Source organism: Pholcus phalangioides, unplaced genomic scaffold (assembly GCF_987345545.1).
Source record: "Pholcus phalangioides strain wild (caught in Gottingen) unplaced genomic scaffold, Ppha-v1.0 ptg000009l_1, whole genome shotgun sequence".
Lineage (NCBI taxonomy): Eukaryota > Metazoa > Arthropoda > Arachnida > Araneae > Pholcidae > Pholcus > Pholcus phalangioides.
Window position 1 is genome coordinate 48,158,183 of NW_028301602.1, and position 23,574 is coordinate 48,181,756.

Genomic DNA, 23,574 nt, shown 5'->3' on the forward strand with positions numbered 1-23,574 from the left:
ACTGTAAACTGTGTCCTCTCCACTCATTTTTTTCAACATTCAGAATGTAAGAAGAAACATCTGGGTGGAGGGCTTTGATGCGGTGCGTGACATTATTAGAATTGGATTAATGCAGGACTTTGCAGTCTTATCTTAAGGTGGAATCCACATTAGGAAAAAATGACACTTCGTTACATCTCCTCACGATTACAGCAAGGCCTTTTTAAGTTCAGTCTCTCAGCAAAACGTCTGCACTATCCAAAAATATCAAAGGCTAATATCCAGGGATTGGGGGGGGGGGGGGTGCAGCATCCTTTAATCTTAATTATGGGGGCATCATATAAAGTAACAACGAAGTACCAGAAAAAAAAAACTCCTTTGGACCCTAAAGGGTTAATGAAATCCTAAGTAAATCTTGCTTTACAGCAAATTTTCCACCTGATGTGTGTTCACAAATTGAACACTTTTCATTGGCAAATTCGGTAAATTTTTCCATGCAATCAGACTGTGGTCATAAAACTTCAGTTTTTGATCCGCTCTAATAAACATATGCATTATAAACAGTTTTGTGACTAAGTAAACTCTAAAACACCATCCACAATAATAATCAAGCATTTTTTTATGAAGGAGACTCACTTGTTTATTCTGCAGACAATTGTTTCTCTAGAAAAATAAAAACTGCAAATGCAAGGTAGAGCAAATAAACCAAGAATTTCCTACATGGATTACAAGTTTTAAAAAAAAATCTAAATTTCTTAATGTGGGTAATAGATAGCTAAGTATTATCCTCCCAAGAGGTTGGAATAAAAATATGTCACCAAATTAGTTTTTTCAGAAATAACTCGGAGCTGGACAAGCGCCAGGTCGGTCGCCGTGGCGACTAAAGAATTGGTATTGGAGCCTAAAATATTCTTTGTGTAGTTAATAAATTGCAGACTGAAAGCAGCACAAAATGTTTGGAATTTATAGCAGCATATTTCTACCAACATAAAAGAGGATCACTATACCCTGAAAAAGTCAAAAGCAGCATTATTTTGAGCCTTTTTTCCTTCAGAAAAATTTTTTTTATAGCGCCTAATTTTATTTTTTGTTTGAGTGAGATTTGTCCAGCCCTGAGATAACTAATAAGAGTATTGATGCAGATAGATCATTTGATCATTTTTGTTGCAACACTGTCATTTTCTGCACACAAGGGCTAATTAGACCGGGACCTACAATTTATTGTCGATTCCGAACGGCAGGCGTGTTTTTATACACATTGAGAGGTTGTTGCGCTAACTCCCCGATGGGAGATACTCTGCGGTAGCAACTGTTTCCGCAGTCATGTCGCCATTTCTGTTGTGCGGGAACTTGACAGGAAAATTTGAAAATTGATTTTAAAAAAACAAAAAGAACTCTGCTACCTTCTCTCTAATTTCGCAATCTTTCTGGACTTCTGGCAACTCTTTCAACTAGAGAGCAGATAGATTATCGGTTAGACATGCTTGTAGCACTTTAAAAAATAATAATAAACTGTCTTGGGGTAAAGTTGCGAAGAGTAAATAAAAAGTAAATATTTTATAATAGAAAACTTTCATTCAAATGTAAAAAATATCTCTAACACTTACAAAGCGTAAAAAACACACATGGTTAGCCCGCAAATTTTCTTCCCAACACTACTTTACAGTGTACAACTACAGAAGATGCGAGGAGGTGGTGCTGAAAAGTAGAAACGAATAAAACAAGCTCTTCCCAGAAAGCATTGTTTAGCGGCAAAGAGGAACAAAAATGTTTAGCCGTCCTTTTCGAAATTCAGGGCATTCCATGGGCGGAGGTACTGGGGGGGGGGGGGCAGCACCAAAGGTGAAGTCGACTGATCTAATGCATATATGTATAGATGAATTGACATTCATTCATCATCATGCGCCCCCCCCCCCAGATTTAGTCTAGAATAGCTAGGCAAGTCTATCTCCGCCTATGCGGCATACTGAAGCAAAATTCACTACTTTGGCTATTTGGCACAGAAAAAAACGAAAACACTATTGGAGCAGGATGACACAAGATGTTAATATTGGCACAGAGCAGCACAATTGGGGCAGAGTTCCCACCTCTGTACGATGTGGGGTTTTTTTTTCAAAAAGTAAAATTTGCATATGTGGATTATACAGGGTATCTTGTAAGTGCTGCACAGCTTTTATCTCATCAATCGTTCATCAGAGGCATGATTCCAGTTTAAAAAATGCTCAACAAGCATTCAAAAATGACCCTGTACCAGTTATGAGAGTGGTGTCACAAAATAAAAAATCTAAATTTTTAAATGGTCCCCTGTGCTCTAACTTCCAATTAGAAAGTGGTTGCCCAGTCTTTTCAGAGTCCAACAAAAGAGATTCTATGTTTTCAACTACCTCACCACACACCAACTCTGGTCATATATCGCCATATGGCAATTTCCAACCAGTGGAGCTGGGTGGGAAGTGAAAGCTCCATCCATTGGTGGTCACCCCAGGTTTGATAGGTGAAAGAAAGAGCTTGCTTCTGGTGTTCTAAGCCTAGATTCAAACCCGTGGACCTTGACAGTAACCTCCATTTTAGTGGAAGATGAGCATCTTACCACTGCACAACTCAGTTGCTATGTTTTTAACTGGAATATTCATTGAGATATTTCAATTAAAAGATTTGAGGAAATTTGGGAAACAGCATTTAAATGCGGGTAAAACAGTTTTTTCACACTTAAAGCTGTTCTTTCCCAAATTTTATGTTTTTCGAATATCTCTGTCACTTAGAAATATTGATTTTTTTTTTTTTTTGTTGATATCAGGAGACAAAGCAACTTTCTAATTGGAAGTTAGAGCACAGGGGGAACCGTATAAAAATTGAGATTTTTTTTTTTTAATTTTGTGACACTGTATTTCCACTCTTAAAATTAATACAAGGCAGTTTTTGAATGCCTGTTGAGCATTTTTTAAATTGGAATCGTACCTCCATGACGGATGATTGATGAGATAAAGGCTGTGCTAGCACTTACAGGATACCCTGTATACAGGATGTCAACACTAAAACACTTACTTATTAAGATCAGAAACCTTTACAACTTTACCAAAGGTGCCTTCTCCAAGAGTAGATATAATTTTGTCTGCAATAACAATGCAAAAAAAATGTTATAGGCAAAAGTACAGTGCAAAAGAGAGGCATAAAATCCCTTGATACAAACAAGTTTAAAAGTATTTATGAAGCAAAGTCAAAGGGAAGGAAATGATGATGTTGAAAGAATAAAAACCTTTTAAATTCTTGGCAGGATTTGACCTTTACCTGATTTATATAATTTAATCATATTTTCTCCCACATAGTGTAAGGACAGATATTCCAGAGAGTCTAATAAAACCTCTCCACAATTAGAAGGGCTATACTGACCCTTACTTAATGGGACAACATGTACAGAATCCTAGCTAATATATATATTAATCCTTCCCCCCCCCCTAAAAAGAAAAAGTGTGGATTATACCGGCTTGATATAAAATTGCAGTTTTAAAATTAGGCCGTGTATTAAAATTTTAAAAACCCCCTAAAGATATGCATATATGTTTATGTAAGTGACTACAGAAGATTAAGAGAAAAGCCCTTTGGCAAGAATTTTTTTTTAAAGTAAAACTGCCACAATTAAATCATTATTTATCTTTAGAAATGAAAAAAAAATATAGATTATTCCAGTTTATGATATTCAAAACCGGCATGAAAAAAAAATTGTTTACGAAATTTATGAGTACATCGTTCCTGAAGAACATCGCCGGTCCTATAAATTAGATGTCCGTCTTCATCGTCGACCACGCTTGCTTGCAAGGAATTTGACTTTTCTGGAGGTGAAGACTGCTCCATTAGAATCAGAGGGGAATTTCACCAATACCATCAGCAATGCCAGCAGGAATGAAAAATTCCACCCGGTGGGGGTTGTTTTCAGGGAGATTCAAGTAACCACCATTCAGGAACACAAAGTGGAACAATTCCATAGGAACACCAACACCCCATCAATTCAGCAGCCAACGATGATGGCAAGTACATGGTAAATAACACAAACACAGGAGGCAGGGCGTGTCAAACATTAGTTTATAGTGCAAACAAATAAACAGCACTATGTATAAATAACATGCATGAAAAATAATGAGTATAGAATAAGGGAAAAAATCATTTCTGTTCAATGTTAAAACTAGACAGCAATAAAATTGCAATTTTTTTTAAAATGAGTAAAATAATAAAACTAATAGCACAACATGCTCTAATTGTTATTAGAGCGAAAAGACTTAGTTATGATTCGAATCAAATAAGTTTTCATTTGAATAATACTTTCAAAGTAAACAATTACTGAAATATTAAGAGACTATTTGCTTTTTAATTTAAAAACAACTAAATTGCATATGCATAGTCATTTTTTTCAACATTGAACAGATCAGTCATTTTTATGTGAAAAAAAATGCATGAATAAATATTTATAAGTTTATCCTGCTCTATGATATCATTCCAATATCTTTTCTATTTCTAAAATGGAACTTCTAAATATGCACATTGATATTTTTAAATCAAATCATCCCTGATATTTCTAATGAGCTTAACTACCTCAAACATTTTAGCTATAAAAGCACAGTCTTCCCGAGGGGGAGGGGGAATCCTTTCTTATTTATCTCTTTATTTAGAATGAAAAACCCTTTCTTTTTCAATCTTTTTTCTTTTTGTTTGCCTAATCATTGCCAGATTAACACTATTAAAAATTAAAACCTGATCCCAATGCAACACAATGGACCATTTTGACATTACTGTGCTGGTGTTCATAAATGTTTTTTTTTAATAGAAATTTGCGGGATTTCTTACAATACGTTTGAGAAATATTCTGTATTTAAATTTTATTTTTTGAACTTTTGTTCAACAGATTCTTCACATTAATGATTGAAGAATATGGACCATCCGAATTGACAGAAAATGATCCGTTTTACCATAACTCAAAGAAAAAAAAAATTTCGATTTTACGAACAGGGGTTTTGATGTTCTCGCTAAAATCATACTCCAAAAACATGCAATAATTAAAAAATAAAATCATTTTTCTTTTTAAACATAAGTAGAATGCTAATGAAATTAATAGTGGTTACGCTTTCAGCCGCTGCAGCTGAATTCTGAAGCCGAGCTGGATCCGCGTATTTTTTCAAATCTTCGGTCTTGATTCTCATTCGGGAGGAAAAGCTACGTAGTAATTTCGAACTGAGACGAACGAAACCATTATCACACGATTCGGTTTCAGAAACGGTGCATGAAGACTTCTCCATTCCCATATCACTTTTCACCGAACTTTAATGCCGAACCACAGAAGAGAAAAAAAACGGCCTTGTTTGATTAAGTCCCGGAAAAAACAAGCGGTAAATGAGTCGATCGAGGGAATGAAACGGATTACGATAGAATGGGATCGAACCACCGACGAGAAGAAAGACAGGGAGGGAAACTCCGACGAGACGAAAATTGTCTTAAATGAAAACAGCGCACTTTTAGCGGACTGAAAGTAATTTCCCGAGTGCGCGGCAACGAATGCCATCAGTTGTGCTTCAAGAACTATGAGCGTTTTTGGGACTGGCAAGCTGCCTCTTTGGCAATGAGAGACAAGGAAGACCAGCAAGCACATCTTTAAATAGATTGCGTCTCTTCTCTCCATCTCTCACAAGCGCAAAATACCTCAGACAGAATCGACGATGAGCGCACGGGACAGACCCAAGATGGGATCTAAAAATAAACTAGAAATCAAAAGTTATCCATCCACAGGCGCAAGGAAGAACGAGTCATGGATGAATTACGCATTCAAATTCAACTGAAGCATTTTTTACGAGGAATAAGGAAATTGTGAAACTCGAGGAAAACACCACTATTTACTGCGCATCCAACATAATGGCAAGGCACATGTTCGAACCAAGTTTTAAGCGTCAGCTCATCAGTCTCAATATAGTCCCGAAAGTGTCGCTGAAAACGTTGGTTATTACTGGTATTTAAAACTCATGACACAGTTGTATTTGTACTACTCTCTACTGAGATAGGTCACAGAAAAAAACGCACGCAATTGTTAGACCTTTTAATTTAAAAAAAAAAAAACTCGATACAATCTCACAGCCCAGCTCTATCCGACGTAATATCTTAAATTCTATTTATTTTTAAAAAGTAGTAAATTCACGAGTTTAAATCAAAATGAAACAATCACGTCGATTCGCACGAAACCAGATAAAATTATTGGGAAGACGGTGAAACACACGAAGATAAAAATTGCATTGTATAAATATTTAATTTTACAATTTCATAAATTATTCATTGGCGTACACTTGTCAGTTGAATAATTTTTTTTTTTTCAAATCAGATTAAAATTTATACGAAATACACCATTTCATAGTGAAAAAGAAAATCGAATATGTATAGACAGATAATGGCACCCCCCCCCCCACCCTACAAGATCGCTTACTTGCGACGTCTTAGGTACTTTGAGGAATTCCAAATATTGAAAAGTTCCAAAACAGCTCACTCCAGCGAAACTCCCATTTTAGCGTAAATAATTTCAACGCCCACCCCCCGTCGGCTCGATTTAGTTCCAACATCTGCGCAAACCTTCAAACCGCACCACACACGAGCACACGAAATTTGCTTTTTGCCAATGGTTTGATCGTGTATAGGACAACATCGTGCAAAAAGTTTTAGATACGAACTCAAGTCTTTCTTTCCTCAGCTATGACACGGTTAGATATCATACAAAATTTATACTTTTCGTAAGAACTCGATCTTCATTTGGTTTGGCTGCCAAGGGTTTTATTTTGAAGACGTGCTCGCGTTCATCTTTAACTATTAAAAAAAAAAAATTGTGGACATTTTTTCCACGCACAAAGAATATTTACGGCGCGGTGGAGCTTTCGAGGTCAGTTGAAAGTATAGTATGACTGCTTCAGCGTTGTTTAACCCGGTTGCATCTGCAAGCGGGATAATCCGCTGAACAGCACGTAAAAACGTTTCCGTACCGTGATCGAGACGATAGCGAATTTGGAAGTTGGTTGCGAAAAGGTCACATGAACAATGAGTTCAAGGAAAAACAAAAAAAAAAAGCTTCAATTCAAGAATTTGGTTTTCTTTGATGCAAATATAGCGCAATGTGTTTTTATACTATTTTTTGTTGATAAATTTTTTATCTCAACAAATAGGTAGCAGTTAGGCGAGAGCTATCAAGATCAAATTGAAATGAAAACCATTACAAATGTGAGAAATCGACAAACGTCCGAAATCGGCACCATTCACGGTTTCTCAGCCTCAACGACTTTTGGAATGTTTTCCTATGGTTACCAGTTAGCATTTAGTTCCTTGACACCCCCCCCCCTCCCAAAATTTAGTCAGTGGAGAGCAATACTGCAGACGCGGAGCTCACAGCAGAGAAACATCGGCGCTGACAGAGAATGCAAATGAGAATTGTTTTTTTCCCTCCCTCGCTACGGATTGACAAAAAATCCCTATAGGCCTACCAGCGGTTCTCAAACTCTTTCCCCGGTAGCGTGTACAGTCTGGTTCAGTTCGCCATTTCTTATTAATTTCCGTTGATTACAAAAGAGCGGCTGTGCGTCTCACGTGCATCTCAAATTTAATTTGAATCATCCTCCTCACTAGTCAAGGGCCAACATAGCAGTCAAGCTACAGAGTCGCGGTCGCACCAGTAAAATTATGCAGAAAACTAGCAGATTTGTGTCCGCCAAAGTAATATGATGAAAAATGGGCAATTTAACCATTAAAATTTTACCCGGGGCTCCTCTTCATAAACTGATATAGGATATATCATATATCCACCGTTTTTCTGATTCAAAGCTAGTAGATGGAATGCATCAAAAACTATTATTCTTTTTGCAAATTAGTCCATTCAATTACATCTATAGTTTGAATTTTACAGACATAAAAAAAATATTTTTTTATTACATCTATATTCATTCCTCACTCCTGTTTCGGCAACCGGTGGCCGCACGGGTCAAATAAAAGCTCGAGAAATTGATTCACGCACCGGCAGACTTCGAGAGAAGTTTTATTAAGACGTGAACATAGTGCGTCCGTATTTCTGATTCTGGAAACCCACGTCGTCTCCGATTGGTTAAAAACCCTAATTACAACTTTTTTTTAAACTTGAAATTTGTGTTTTTAACCAATCGGAGACAACGCGGGTTTCCAGAATCTGAAATTCGGATACACTATGTTCACACCCTTATTATGGAAAGCGTGTCAAAAGCCAGTCGTGAGGATAGTATTGGTTATCGTGGGGAAATCCGTGATGGTGCCAAGATAAAATGTACTAGCTTCGTATGGACTAGGCAGACCACCTTTGCATGTGAAAGGATGCGCACACCCACCATTACCTGGTGCGCCTTCATGTCCATGAAATTACACGGAATCAGATTTGCGATACAAGTTGACATATTCTGAAGTTAATATTTCTTGGAATAGAGTATTGATATTTTGATTTGAGAAGGTGTTAGTCTGCTTCAATGTGGAATGCCAACCTGCTATGTTGAAATTTAGTGATGACTGCTCCGTTTTCCACCCCCAGACACGATTTTTTGTGTCGAACTCTCTTGTTCGATAGCACAATATGAACATCGACCATCCCATGACATTTTGCTCTTTGGAATTATTGGGATCTGCAGTCGATTGTAATTACGAGGTGTCATTGTGAGTTTTCATCCACTTCGAAAAAGTTTCTTTTCGAAAAGGGCTACACTAGGGGTGTGGGGGTCGTTGGGTAACTTACGGGTCTCCGGGTTCCCAAGATGGGTCGTTGTCCAAATCCATTAGCAACCAAGGAGACTGAACTATGGGGTGCCGACTAAAACGTAATTCGCAGGGGTTTCTGAGAAGGGTCGTACGAATCCACTAAGCCTGGGAATCGAGCTATGGTCCCCCCAGACTTGATTGGCAGGGGTTTCCGAGGTGGGTCATAAAAATCCACTAACAGTCAAACAGCCAGGGGATCTTGTGGATCACTACTAGGACTTGCTTGCCACGGACCTCCGAGGTGGGTCAAACAAATTCACTCAACCAGGGATTCTTGAGCTATGAGTGACGTCCGAAAGTAGTTGTACAGGGGCTTGCAAAATGTGTCGTACAAATCAACTAACGGCCAGGGGCCCTTGAGATTATGGATGACGACCCAAATGTGATTCGTAGGGGCTTTCGTGATAAGCCGTACAAATCCACGCACAGTCCTGTTATAAATGCACTTATTGCGTCACTTTTTCCAATAATTTAGAAAAACAAAGTCACATGGGTCGCGAAGCTGATTTTAGGTCGCGGCTGAAAAGGGTTAAGAACCCTTTGACCACCTCGATATATATCATGGGCGGAGATACAGGGAGGGCGTGTCAAAAAACTTTCATAATGAACGGGCTGCCACGTTCGTTAGCGTTTAGATTTAGACTGCAGTGACCACAGTTCACATAAGATAGGGCCAAGGACAATCGGGACATTTTTGGCGCCCCCGCTAACGTTTCTTTGCTCGACAAAGCTTTTTTTTAATCGCGTTTTTAACTCGGATTTGACACCCCTCCATGTGGCCGCCTCACGAAACCGTGCTTGGAGTATGGATCAGTGGCACACTCGCGGGATCGACCTTTGGGGGGGGGGGGGAAGGCACTAGGTATTCCTTACAGAAAAATATAGTAACCAACCTTCACAATGGATAAAAATTGATTAAAATACCATATAAAAGATGTCTTCTTTAGAAATTTTATTTTTGAAAATATTTTTTCTGAAAAGTTAATTTGGGGCCCAAAATTAAAATTTCTGGGGGGAAAGGTGCGATGTCACAAGAGCTGTTTAATGTAATGGGGAGCGACAAAAAGGGGAAAAACGACTTTGTTTGGAATTAGGGGAAAACAACGAAGCACTTGGTTTGTCTTTACTTCATTTTTTAATTCTTTTTATGTTGATGACAATAATTGAAAATCAGCAATATGAATTCAATAGTCCGTAAGCTCTGTAAACGTGAAGTCCAGCATTGCCAAGCTGAATCCGGGAAGTGTGAAAGTCATGTTTGTTTGGACACGATTCACGACACCAGTCATTCCTTAAAATTCAACTTTGATTCATGCCTTTTTCCCCTCGGAGGATGGAGGAAGAGATACAAATATTGTGCCATCGTTTTTGGGAAGAGAGATATGGGGTTTAATAACTTTTTTTCTCCATAACTTTAGTGCAAATAGAAAAGAAATGTCACATATTCTAATGCAGGGGCGAGGGTCAGAGATGACGTATAAAATACCCAGAATTTCGGCGAATAAAATTTTTGTTCATACGTCTTACGTACTTTCCGAATTTTGAGAAAAAAAAGTAAAGGCAGGAAAAAACCCTCTGTACCAACTTTTTCTCCCCTCTTCCTTACCGTCTATCAGTTTCCCAAACTTTTTATTCCATCGCCCTCTTCTTCGAAGGAATTTTTTTCTCTTATCGCCCCTACTCAAACGAACCCATAGCGTCCTATGCTATACCAGTAGCTTCTATCGCCCTCCCCCCGGATCTTTCAATCGCCCACTCTGGGAAACACTATCATGGTCGTGCTATTTCGTGACCTTGAAAAGTTCTTCCACTACTTTCGAGTACACAAAGGACGTACTATACTATATTGCAGTGTTTCTCAAAGCCGATGTGCGGTCGTGTGGGCATCGTGCTGGACTCTCGTCCTGAGGATCCAGGTTCGAACCCTGTTGCCAGCACAGTCGTTATCGGCTTAAGTTGGTTTTCTGAGGTTTTCCAACTTCGAGGCGCGAATGCGAGCCGGTCTCCTATTTAAAAAGTCTCTCCGCAGAGAGCAGGCAGACCTACAACACGATACTGACGGGTCATTCCATGTCAAATCACCCAGCCATGACACCCATAGTCTCAGATTTCAATGATTTTTTTTTTATTTGTTGCATTTACCATCCTTATTAACCGTGTGAAATATTATTTGCATATCTCTAAAACTTTTTGAGAAAAAAAATGTTGAAATTTATCAAAAACTGATGCAGATGACTTTTCCGAGGCTCAATTTTTAAGCGGCATTGTTTGAGAAAATAAATCATAACTTTTTCAATTTTCAGTATATTCAAGTGAAATTTTCACTAAAGTGTTCACAAAAACATACAAAATATGAATAAAAATAATTCATACACTTACATTTGAAATTTACATGCAAAAAAATTATGTAAACTTTGTTTTTGTGGAATTTTTCGTTAGAAAAAATACAATTTTTCAAACGTATTTTTAGACCAGAGGCACAGCAGTTACCAAAACAACTTTTATTTTAAATTTCTCCTAAATATATGAAGTAAAATACTGGAGAAAAAAAATAATGGTTTTTTGATCGCTAATATGTTTATTCTGGCTCGCAACACAAAATTCATCGAAATAAGACTGGATCGTTCCGATTTCAAATCATTCAACTAGATACTGAAATGCAACCCATCATCCCGGATTCCAATCATTATTTTTTGTTTATTGCTTCTACCATGCTTGTTGACCATGCAAAGTTTCATGTACATATCTTAAAAACTTTTTGAGAAAAAAAATGTTTTCTAACCTCACACGAATGACGTCTCTTAGGCTAACCCCATTCAAGCAATATTATTTGTGAAAATATATCATAACTTCGCAGATTTTCAATACATTCAAATGAAATTTCTACTAAAATGCTCACAAGAAAATGCAGATTATGAATAGAAAAAATGTAAACCTTAGAGGAAAAAAGTCATTTAAATTTAATTTTTTTATTAATTTTTTTTTTTAACACAATTTTTTAAACACTTTTTTTTGGATGCACAGCATGAATTTTCATATTTTTTTTTTAATTTAATCCTATTAATATATTAAGAAGAGTGTAGAAAAGTAAACATTACTTTGACTGTTAATACATTTGAGTAACAAAACACAATTGTACTTATATGACTACATTAATTATATTTGTACATTTTGACTTAATATAATGATTCATGCTTAGTCAAAAGAAATTTAAATTTTATTTTTCATGTACGCTTATACATTTATTACAGTATTCACTAAATTAAGTTTCATGAGTAGTTAATGCAATAATTCAAAACAATTAATAAATTTTAAAATGCTAGGATTAAAAGAATTCATGAAATAATTAGAAATGTTAATGTAATGTGCCAAATGGGAGTTGGTGAAAAAAAGGTTTTCAGTGAATGAAATAATTTTTTAAATTAAACATTCATGTTCAGATTCTTAGAAGTGTTCAAATTCCAAATAATTAATTTCACTTTTAGTTTATCTATAAATATTTCTTATGATGCAACAAAGACAAACTTTTGCAATCTGATATATTTTTGCATAAAGAATTATTTTGTATTTGATAAATCCAGATAATATTAATCATATATATAGATTAATTTTTTAAGTTTTTTAACATGCTTAATTATAAAGTTATTTTACCACAACAGTGTTAAATTTTTTTTTAATTACTTCGACTTTTACAGTATATATTTGAATAAACATATATTTAATGTATATGATAAATATGAAATGGTTATACTTGTGTGAAAAAAAATCTACATTATAATATTTAACACAAGCCTCTATATATTTTTCCCAAGAAATAATTTAAAATTGCTGATAAAAAGCCAGAATATGAGGCATTAAATAACAAAGAATGAAATAATGAGGCAGATGGAAGAGAGTAGAATTGAAAACATAATGTATATAATACCTGGAGGTGATATATTAGATGTGATGTTTCTTGCTGTGATGATGATTGTAAAAAATAATAATAGCTTCTGTGAAGATATAAACTATGGCACACTGGTCTTTGTCCTTTCCCCCCCCCACCCCCATCAAATGATGCAAGTCTCAATTATGATCTTGCTGAAGACAGAATGTGCTCCATAAAGTAGCCTACTCCAGGGTTAGCAAATTTTTCTTGTGATAACACAATTCCCATTTGAGCTAAATATTTTATATCATCATTTTGGAATTCAAAGTAAAATGTCAGAAAAAACACTTGAAATTTGTTGGAAAAGAAACTGGATCTGACTGTCATAAAAAGTGTTATGCAAAAGTGTAAAATCTATTCCCCATTACATCATTGGACCTATCGGACATCAATATTGAAGAGTGGAGCAAGTTCTGGACATTTATCTACTGTGTGTTTAAGCATCATAGAGCTTTTTTCTCAAAGTTTATGAAATATATCCGAAAGTATGCTTTAATCCTTTAAAATGTCATAAGAAAAAAATAACAAAAGGTTTAAGGATAGTAAACTTGTATTTTTCCATGTATAAATGAAATAAATGGTTGTACAAAATCAATTCCAGGGCAAAAAATATGCCATGCCTGTAGGGACAGTGAATATAAACAACAATAAATTAGGTGAAGAAACTGAATACTGTGAAGAGATGAACAGTGATAGTAATGTAGAGAAGTAACTTGGAAAAATGTCAATTATTAAACAAGAAGCAATTGAAGAAATAAATTCATCTCTACAGAACATAGAAGAGTCACCAATTAAACTTCATAGGGTAGCTCCACAGTGCAAGTCAAACAATGCCAAAAGAAAAGTTGAATCTGCTTGCAACACTTTAAAATCAAATGTTTGTAAAGTTTTTGAAGAATTACCAGAAAATGAATCTCAAAGCACACTTAATGAAGGTATTAAACAAAAAGCAAATATGATTATTTTGATAAAGTTAATTAGAAATAAGACAATTTAACCATCACAACAAGGGGAAAACTCAAATTTTAACTCTGGCCTCTGCTTTAAGAAAGGGGAACAAGGAAAAAAATCTGAAGAGTTCAATGTCACTGAATATGCTGTGCGAAAAGCAGGAGAGCTTTTGTAAATGAAAAAGCAAAGGTGAGCCATTGCGTTTTTATTATAAAAAGAATCAAATTAAATTTCAACAATTTTTTTTGCAATCTAATTTTTTAATGCAAAGGTTTAAATTTTCTTTCCTAGTGATAATCTACATTTTTTTGTGAGCATTTTAGTGGAAATTTCATTTGAATGTATTGAAAATCTGCGAAGTTATGATATATTTTCACAAATAATATTGCTTGAATGGGGTTAGCCTAAGAGACGTCATTCGTGTGAGGTTAGAAAACATTTTTTTTCTCAAAAAGTTTTTAAGATATGTACATGAAACTTTGCATGGTCAACAAGCATGGTAGAAGCAATAAACAAAAAATAATGATTGGAATCCGGGATGATGGGTTGCATTTCAGTATCTAGTTGAATGATTTGAAATCGGAACGATCCAGTCTTATTTCGATGAATTTTGTGTTGCGAGCCAGAATAAACATATTAGCGATCAAAAAACCATTATTTTTTTTCTCCAGTATTTTACTTCATATATTTAGGAGAAATTTAAAATAAAAGTTGTTTTGGTAACTGCTGTGCCTCTGGTCTAAAAATACGTTTGAAAAATTGTATTTTTTCTAACGAAAAATTCCACAAAAACAAAGTTTACATAATTTTTTTGCATGTAAATTTCAAATGTAAGTGTATGAATTATTTTTATTCATATTTTGTATGTTTTTGTGAACACTTTAGTGAAAATTTCACTTGAATATACTGAAAATTGAAAAAGTTATGATTTATTTTCTCAAACAATGCCGCTTAAAAATTGAGCCTCGGAAAAGTCATCTGCATCAGTTTTTGATAAATTTCAACATTTTTTTTCTCAAAAAGTTTTAGAGATATGCAAATAATATTTCACACGGTTAATAAGGATGGTAAATGCAACAAATAAAAAAAAAATCACTAAAATCTGGGACTATGGGTGTCATTTTGGCATTTTGCCGGGTGATTTGAAATGGAATGACCCTGACATAACATGAAAATTCACGAATTTCCATCTTTACTTCAGAAAATGGAAGACAGATGGCAGCATGAACATGAAACAAGCGCAACTCTACAGCATATAGATACATTAAGGCCACACATTCACTCAGAACACACATTCCGGCATCTGCCGATTCGTTAGAAATTCCGAAGAGGAATGTGTACGAGGTGCATGTACGGTTAAGTAGTGGTAGTCTTTCTCAAAGTGTGCGTCGAGCTGGAGATTGAATTGAGTACCTATTATGTTTCGAGAAGTGCTTCGTTTATACGGGAAAATACGTACCAAACTATTCTGGGGGAATCGCATATGAACCCTGCATTGGGTAAGGAAATCGTGGGTGACAAAAGTTTGAGAACCGCTACTGCATTGGTATAAAAATATATAAACCCCGACGGCTATAACGGATAGGTTGACGAAATATCAGGTTGCGTCACTGAATGAGAGGCTATTACACCGAATGTAATATACACGCTCCAAAGGAGAAATACTATGGCTTAATAGAGTGCTCGAACGGCATTTGAGGGACCCAGGTTCGTGGCCCCGTAGCAGCAGAAATGACATTTTTCCAAAATCAGTATCTCTACACAAATAGCCAATTTTTAGGGATATCTTGCATTAACAAGCGTAGAGTACATCTTCATGAATACATTATACGGAATTTTTCAATTTCTGAAAGTTTTTTCCTTCGGGTTATACGTATCCGAAATTACGATACTTTAGCGGCTACTCGTCCACATTCAGACCACGTACTTACCACGTTAATTCGCTTTGTTCCCACAAAATTGCAAATGCGTCTTTTTGAAGAATCGTAAAGGATTGGATCGCCCGTTCGAATTGTAAAAAAATTTTCAGAGATCATTGTAGAAAAAGCCGATTCGGTAAAAATTGTGTCAGAAACACCCACAATTTTTTCAGCTACCGTAGTCAAGTTACCGATATCGCGAAAATCCGGGATTGGGGACCAACTAATGCGCAGTTGTGGTCAACTAAATACGATTTTCTGCGGTTTTCCAACGTTTTAGTTGGCTACCCCTTTCAAAAAAGCTTTGTTGCCACGACGCAGAAGCGGTTTTTGGGATATGCGGCCACGTGGGATGACGTTCTAGGGAAGGGTGCCAAATCCAAGGTGAAATGGCAAAAAAAAATAATTTTAGGAGTTACTGGACAGGGAAAAATTGGGATGAGAGTGGACAGGAGGGGCGCCAAAAAACAGTTTCAGCACGGGTAGATATTTTGTCTCGAGCCACCCCAGCCACGATGATCAGTAGACTTAAATACACATTAAATTGCAAATCACGCATTAGCGATTTGCAGGATATGTAACACCACCTAATGAACACATAAGCACGCTGTTAGCTCTCACATTCGGGTGTGTAATATGTGGCAGTCACATGGTGGTAAACCACAGTTGTGGACCATCAGGGAGGGAAAAGAAAATCCTTCCAGCTAGAAATTGCTCAAAAAAGATTTATATGAATCTGAGCAGATGATTTTTCATTAGAACCCTGTTTATAACATGAGTTTTTGACAGTATCTGCCAGCTAAATAAGGTTTCTTTCTTTAACCCTTTCACTACTGACAGTACGTTAAAAATTGCCACCTATTTTTTAACACTACTCCCCCGTAACATCCCTTACATACGTTATTTTGAAATATAAAAGCTGTGTAACTACTTCATGATTATCAGATGACAGCACAAGTGTAGGGCAACTAGTTTTATAAATACAGGGATCGCACACAAAAAATTAGAAAAAGTAGAACGGGGGAAGGTACCCCCCCCCCCCAGACACCATAATCATAGCATAATAAACAAATCGCTAAAAAAAAATTCTATAGCACTATTCAAGTATCATCCTATAAACAGTGTTTCCCAACCGCCGGGCGGCGACTAATCTGCCATTTCCTTTTCCCCTCATTCATGTTCCGTTAATCATGTGTTCATGTGTTTCACCGGCCTTCCACTTACAAAAATAAATGAAACCTGGCGGCGGGATTCCAAAGTTGAGAACCACTGACTCAAGCAAAAGCAAAATGACAAAAAAAAAAAAGACATGGTTACAAAAACAATTTTTATCCAAACCACAATTCTTTTTTTGTCACTCCTCCCAATATATATTACATTCTTTTTTGGAGTCTTCAACAGTCCAGTCTGTCAACTCTGACATTGCACAGCAAATTATGAAGGCATGTAAGTTTTTTTAGAATGATGCTCTTTCCAGACGACTTTCAAAAGCACAGTGAAAATGTGTAAATTACAAGGTCTGATGTAAATAAGTCAAGATGAACCAAATGGTTTTACTGTATTGTACATCCTTTTTCATAAGGATTATTTTACATTATACCGTTCAATGCCAGTGCAATAATTTTTGACAAATGAAGAACTTTCATTTCTAACTCTTTGTATTGTAATTGTATTTCTAGCTCTGATTATTGTAAATATTGTTTATGCCTCCTCACGCCTTAAAAATAGAAGAAAATTTAATGCCATTGGGTAGCATCAAAATCACTGAATCTAGAATAGGCTTATGTATCCAACTGCAGACGTGCCAACTTTTGAAATCCCCGGCACAGACTCAATCAAAAGAATTTTAATTAATTAAGAAAAAGTTCCATTCCTCCCCCTCCCCCAAAGTAGATTCTGCATTGCACCCCGAGCAGAATATAATTCCATGTCAGTCTTTCCATGCAGAATAGAGAAATCACATCTACATACTATTCATAAAACCAGTTTCCTTTCATGGATGCTATCAGTGACTGATAATCTTGGGTATATGAATTATTAAAAGCTTTATATAGCTAAAAGTTTTATATTTTCTTTCTGAAGACATTTAATCAGAGGAAAAAATTAAAAAACGTCAAAATGCAAAGCTGCTGACGAAAAAACTTGTGTTTATCGCACGGCTATTAATGAAATACAATAACGATTATACAGAAATTTCGGCAACCAAGATCATGCCCCTGATAAATGATTGCCGCTAAACGCTACGTGAACAAAGCACAAAGTCACGTCATTGCCAATTACTTAAATGCGGTCACCAAGACTTTTTTTTTTACGGTTGCTCGATGGAAATGACCGCGGCTGTACTCTATGGGTGTTTTTCCAAACGACGACGGCAGTCATTGACGTCACGACAACGTGAAAGCTCATGTAAAATCTAATTTTCTGCCAAAATCAGGAGAAATATTAACAAATCCGGAGCGCGGGGAAAAGGATGAAAAATCAGGATTCTCCCACCTAAATCCGGAAAGTTGGCAAGTCTGCAACTGCTGTTTCACCTATACACAAAATGTGCACCATAATTTTGAATGATGAATGTTAGTTACTGTTTAAGGCCATGGAATAGTAAATGCAAAATTATTTTTCCCATCCAGACAAGTTTCTAATGACTACTCTACTTGTTGAACCCTCAAACTAAGCAAATGAAAAATTAATAAACCAAACAGTCCACACACACACACCCCTCCCCATATAACCTTAAAAACGATACAATTTCTGCTTCAGCAGAATCATTAATTGCAATCTACCACATCAGTAATATTTTAATATTTGGCAATATGTCAATGATTCCCTCCTCAATTACATGAATTCTGTTGATAGGATTTGGTAAAAAAGGAGGACAAAACCAAGATACAAAATTAGGATATTTTACCAAAAAGTGGGAAAAGTAGAACGAGTGGGAGCCCTATAAATATATTAATAAAAATCATTCAGATGTATATGCTCGCCCCTGTAAAACATTGCTTTTGCAAAATATTTTAAAGCACTAAAACACTATTTTTACAAAATGTTCCCAACAAATGCATAAAACAAATTTATGGCTTTCTTTGTGATGAAATATTCATTATCAATTATTCAACACATTTGAATTGGAATTTTTTTTTTATTTCAAGTGTATAGTGCTCACGAAACTTAGTACCAAGTTAATCTGTTGTCAGGGGTGCAAGCGCCCCCTCATCTATTTCGGAGCAGCAAATTTCATTTTTGGAGCAGAAATTTTGAAAATAGAGCAGAACTAAAAAGAAACTATATCTGCAATATAAGTAGTAGTTTTTTTGTGAAATCCCAAAAGTTTTGCCAAAAATGGTTGAAATAAATAATTCTAAATAAATTTCTCTCCTTCACAAATTAAAATCCATTTAAATTTTTTCTGAATTATCTTATCTATCACTACTAAAACATGCATTACTGAAATGACGAATGAAAATTATTACTCTTTTCAAATAAAGCAACATGCATACTAAAAACCTATGCAGCAGGAATTTCTGCTGCTCGAACACCAAAATCTTATTCATCCTGATATAGCAAAAAAGTGTGTGAAGAATATAATAAGGGTTTCCGTGAAAAAAAAATTAGCTTCTCACAGAATTTAAAAGAATTATTAAATTTAAAAGCAAAATGCAAAAAACGAGAAAAATATTTAAAAAAAATACCTTATTTACTTGAACAATTTCTCAACCAAATAGCATGTTAATAGATTACGAATCACAAGTCGCTTTCAGAAGTTCAGCATCTCAATGACAATTTTTTTCAAATTTTTCATGCCCTTGAACATGATTTTGTGTCTTATTCCATTAAAACATTGGATGGACAGATTTTTCAATGTTCGAACAGACTTTTATTTATTTGTTAACAATGAACTCTCTTTCACTGTCTGCGTTACCATGTGCTAAAGATAAAAAAGCCTTCACCTAAACTGGAAAAATTTTGAACTTTGGGCTGCTTTCAAGGTTACAAAGTTTGAATATGACTACCCAATATCTATCTCTCTATTCTCTGAACTGATTTCACTTCTTGTAATTCTTTGCATTATAGTGCAACCCATTCATCCCACATAATTAATAGTTCTGTTGGTGCTACAATGTTAAGCAACATCCCAGCAATACGTGAGGGAATAATGTACCATCCCAGCAATGCACGAGGGAGAGTGCGAAAAACAAGAAAGGGTGCAAACGTTTCATTCTCTCCAACATGTTTCGGAAAAGTAGGACATTAATATAAAAAAGTTATCTCACAGAAGTTATGTAAAACTAGCATCCTAGTACAAACTCCTTCCCTTAACTATTGTTAAGAGCATGCCCCTTCCCCACCAATCCAGTGGCGGACAGTGTGGCCATACTGGGCGCCGCTCTAGGAGGGGTGCCAAATGGAGTTGAAAGGGTGAAAAAAGCTTTGTTGACCAGGAAAAAAAAAGTCAGTAGCGCCAAAAATAGAGTCTGCAAGGGTAGAAATTTTTTTAGCCCTAGTTTTGGTTATCCTGGAGCCATCAGTGTAGCATTCGATGGCTCCAGTTGGGATGTTATCAATTATGTCAGCAATTTCATTTCTCCCAGGTATGTGGATAGTATAATTATTTGTAATTTTTATTTTGGAACAGGTTTTTTTTTGGCATTAGTATAGAAGGAAATTCTATTTTACACAGCAGACAGTGGTAGACATTTCTTTCAAGCCTGTACATGGTCTTAAAAGCTTCTCTTTGTAGAGGTGGCAGCTTGAGAAGTTTCAAGGGCAATTAAAGGGGAGATAGGTAGAGGTCCCATGATCAGAATGCACACTAAATTTTGCACTTTTTGTAGGGCAGTCTCATACAAGGTCTTTACTAACACCTAATGTCATACCACACTTGATGGTTTCAAGGTTTAAACCCCAAGTTTTACCAATAATTTTTTTTGCATGGAATAAGTATATTAGTGGCCCCATTTAGTTTATCTTGAATGTGGAATTTCCAAGAGAACTTAGAGCCCAAATGACATCCAAGGTATTTGATTTTGTCACATGTGGTAAGCTCCTGTCCCTAGAAAGTAAGATTTTCAAGTTCATTTTTTTTCCTGTTCCATGTAAATATCACTATTTTGGTTTTTTCCGCAGAAAATACTAGTTGGTGTTTGTCACCTCATCTATTGACATAGTGTAAAATTTGTTGAGCAAGATTCTTCAATATTGGTAAATCATGCCCTTGGATAAGCACAACTAGATCGTCTGCATAAGCCTGAGTATATCCTGGTCCTTTTATTAGATCACAGATCAAGGAGATAAAGACTATAATACATAAAAATAGAGAAATAATTCACCTTGCGCATCAAGAACATGGGCAGTAATAGTAATATGCGTCATACGCCGTTCCTAACTGAAGTCAACTTACGAAATTATTACAACTGGGCTTTGTACCCATGGCTTTCTACGATTAGCAGTTAAGATGTTTCTGGAAACACTCGAAAGAGTTACGATAAGGTCGTAGCAATATGCTTTTCCAAGTGGATTTACGAAATCCTCGTTCCTCCTCGGCAGTATATATAATTTTTGTGATATTTTACAGATTATCAATATTTACAATGTTATCTGAATTCCCTTTTTTTTTTATCTCGATGGAAATTTTTTTCTCCGTTATTTTTTTATTGAATCTTTTTTCCCGATCAGATCACAATCGTGACAATTTTCCAGGTCGTTGTCTGAAATTTCCCAGGTTTTAAAACAACCCTTTTCTCTGATTTCCCCGACTTTTTTAATAAAAAAATTTTCCCTGACTTTACCAGGTTTTCCCTGACCCATACGAACCCTGATGGAATATCTTATGTTGGTTTCGGAAATTTCATGATGAAGGGTGCATTTGAAAGGTAAAAGCTATGATCGCCCACGTGTGAGTTAAAAAAATGTTGAACATGTTCAAAACACTTTAGTTAACAGTCCAAGCAAATCAATTCGACATGCCAGCCAAGAACTGTGAATGCCTGTTATGATGGTCTGGAAAGTGTTGCGGAGGAGATTAGCATTCAAACCATACAAGTTGCAGCTAGTCATACAATCACCTGAACAAGCACTTACTGAAAACAAAGAAATAAGGAACATTTGACAAACGGTACAGTGAACCGGTACAATGTGGGCATCTCAGGACCATCTAATCCACATGCCACCATTGAAGTGGAATGCGATTCACCAAAGGTGAATGTGTTTTGTGCTATGTCGCATGACAAAATCTTTTTCCATGAGAAGACTGTTAATGGGATTATTTATTTGGATATGTTAGAGATTTTGTTGTTGCCACAGTTAGAAGAATCAGATTTCATTCTACAGCAGGATGGTGCACCACCCCATTGGCAATTAGCTGTTCGTGGGTTTTTAAATGACAAATTGCCACACCGTTGGATTAGTCGCCGAGCACCCCAGGACCTTGCTCTTTATTAATGGCCTCCTCGCAGCCCTGACATCACTCCATGCGATTTTTTTTCTGGGTGGATCAAACATCAGGTGTTTGTTCCACCCCTACTAAATGACGTTAACGAACTTAAAACACGCATAGCTGCAGCCTTTCAAACCATCACAACAGACATGCTGAAAAAAGAGTGGGATGAGCCATCATACCGCCTCAATATCCTTCGTGTTACTAAAGTGGGCTCACATCAAACACTTATAACTGTGTCAAATTCAAACTTTGAACTGCTATTTTTGATTTCCAATGAACAAGTTTGTACTTTGTTTAGTTTTCTTTCAATAGCTCTGCAAAGTTGAGGAATTCATATATGTACACACGGTACTCTTTAAAACTTTGTGAATTTATACACCCAGAGTTAAGAAATTTTTAGATGAAAATAAATGAGTTTAATTAGTGTATTAACAAATGCTATGTGAGTTTTCATAAGAAATAAAATTTTGGGCAGTTAGAAAATTTAAAATATCAAAATTACATTTTTTTCTCAGTAATTATAATTTCTAATATAAAACCCTATAATCTACATGAAAGTGTTGTTATTTAACATATCTTTCAGGTTAAAAAACTATTTGGCAATATCGACAATATGTTTTTGACCATTTTAATAGATTTAGTTTCTGAAATCAAAAACCTAACCCTGATGCCCTATCATACACATTTTGAATAAGCAGCTCTATTTCGCTTAGCGAATTGGACACAGGTAATGAGTAGCTTTGATAAATAAACCATACAATTACATTTTATATGTTCTAGGCCAGTGATTCCCAACATGGGCGTGAACGCCCCCTGGGGGGCAATGGAATGTTTCGGGGGGGGGGGGCGGTAGAAGCCACAGGTATAACATAGGATCCTATGGATTAGATTGCGTTGGGGCAATACCTTCTAGAGCAGGAAGCCTTCGCCCGCGATATTTTCGATACTGTGACGTCACCACACTCCGGCTTAAACGAGAAAGAGAATTTCTTCTTCTCAGCATTCTCCCCGATCCACGCTCTGCTTCTCCCATCGCCATTAAAACAACAGGTTGTAACTAAGGCACGTGGTTATCGATTAGATATTTTTTTATAGAAATATGTCTGACCCGTATTGCAGAGGAAATTATCTGTCAGGACCAAAAGTATCTATTTTATTTTCCGAAATGTGAAGATCTGAAGAAGTGGTTGAATGCCATCCAAAGAAAGGACTTCGTACCGAATGATCGCAGTAGTGTAAGTGCTCATTTCCTAACATTATATTGTTTTATTCTTTAAGAAAAATTTAAAAAAAAAACAACGGAATGCAAAAAAATCAACTCCGATATTAAGAATAGAGATGGGACAAATATTCGGCTAATGTATAAAAAGCTAATTCTGCTTTTGGCCAGATATCAAATATTTCGTGACCGAATATTAATTTCCTTAAAATTCATCACAATTGTAAATGAAATTAGTGCTTTTAATTTAAAAATGAAATTATTGGTAATTTTAAATATTCAATTTTAAGTATGGAATTTTTTTTATTTCAATAGAGAGAGATTGAAAAACTGGTAATTGGGAGATATT

The 23,574-nt window shown here is 35.8% G+C and overlaps 1 protein-coding gene across 3 annotated transcripts in view; it reads right to left on the minus strand.

The window, feature by feature from the left end:
- The window catches only part of Doa (CDC like kinase darkener of apricot), a 98,545-nt gene that overhangs the window by 34,967 nt on the left and 40,004 nt on the right, over window positions 1-23,574 (minus strand). For 2 of the 3 annotated variants that reach the window (XM_089236448.1, XM_089236449.1), the window contains exons 4-5: window positions 3,723-3,822; window positions 3,025-3,091 (exon numbers count right to left, since the gene is read on the minus strand). In XM_089236448.1, the coding sequence (XP_089092574.1) occupies window positions 3,025-3,091; window positions 3,723-3,822 (167 nt within the window). Of the gene's footprint in view, window positions 1-3,024; window positions 3,092-3,722; window positions 3,823-5,093; window positions 5,552-23,574 lie in introns of those variants that run through there. The other variant, XM_089236450.1, reaches the window with a different exon arrangement.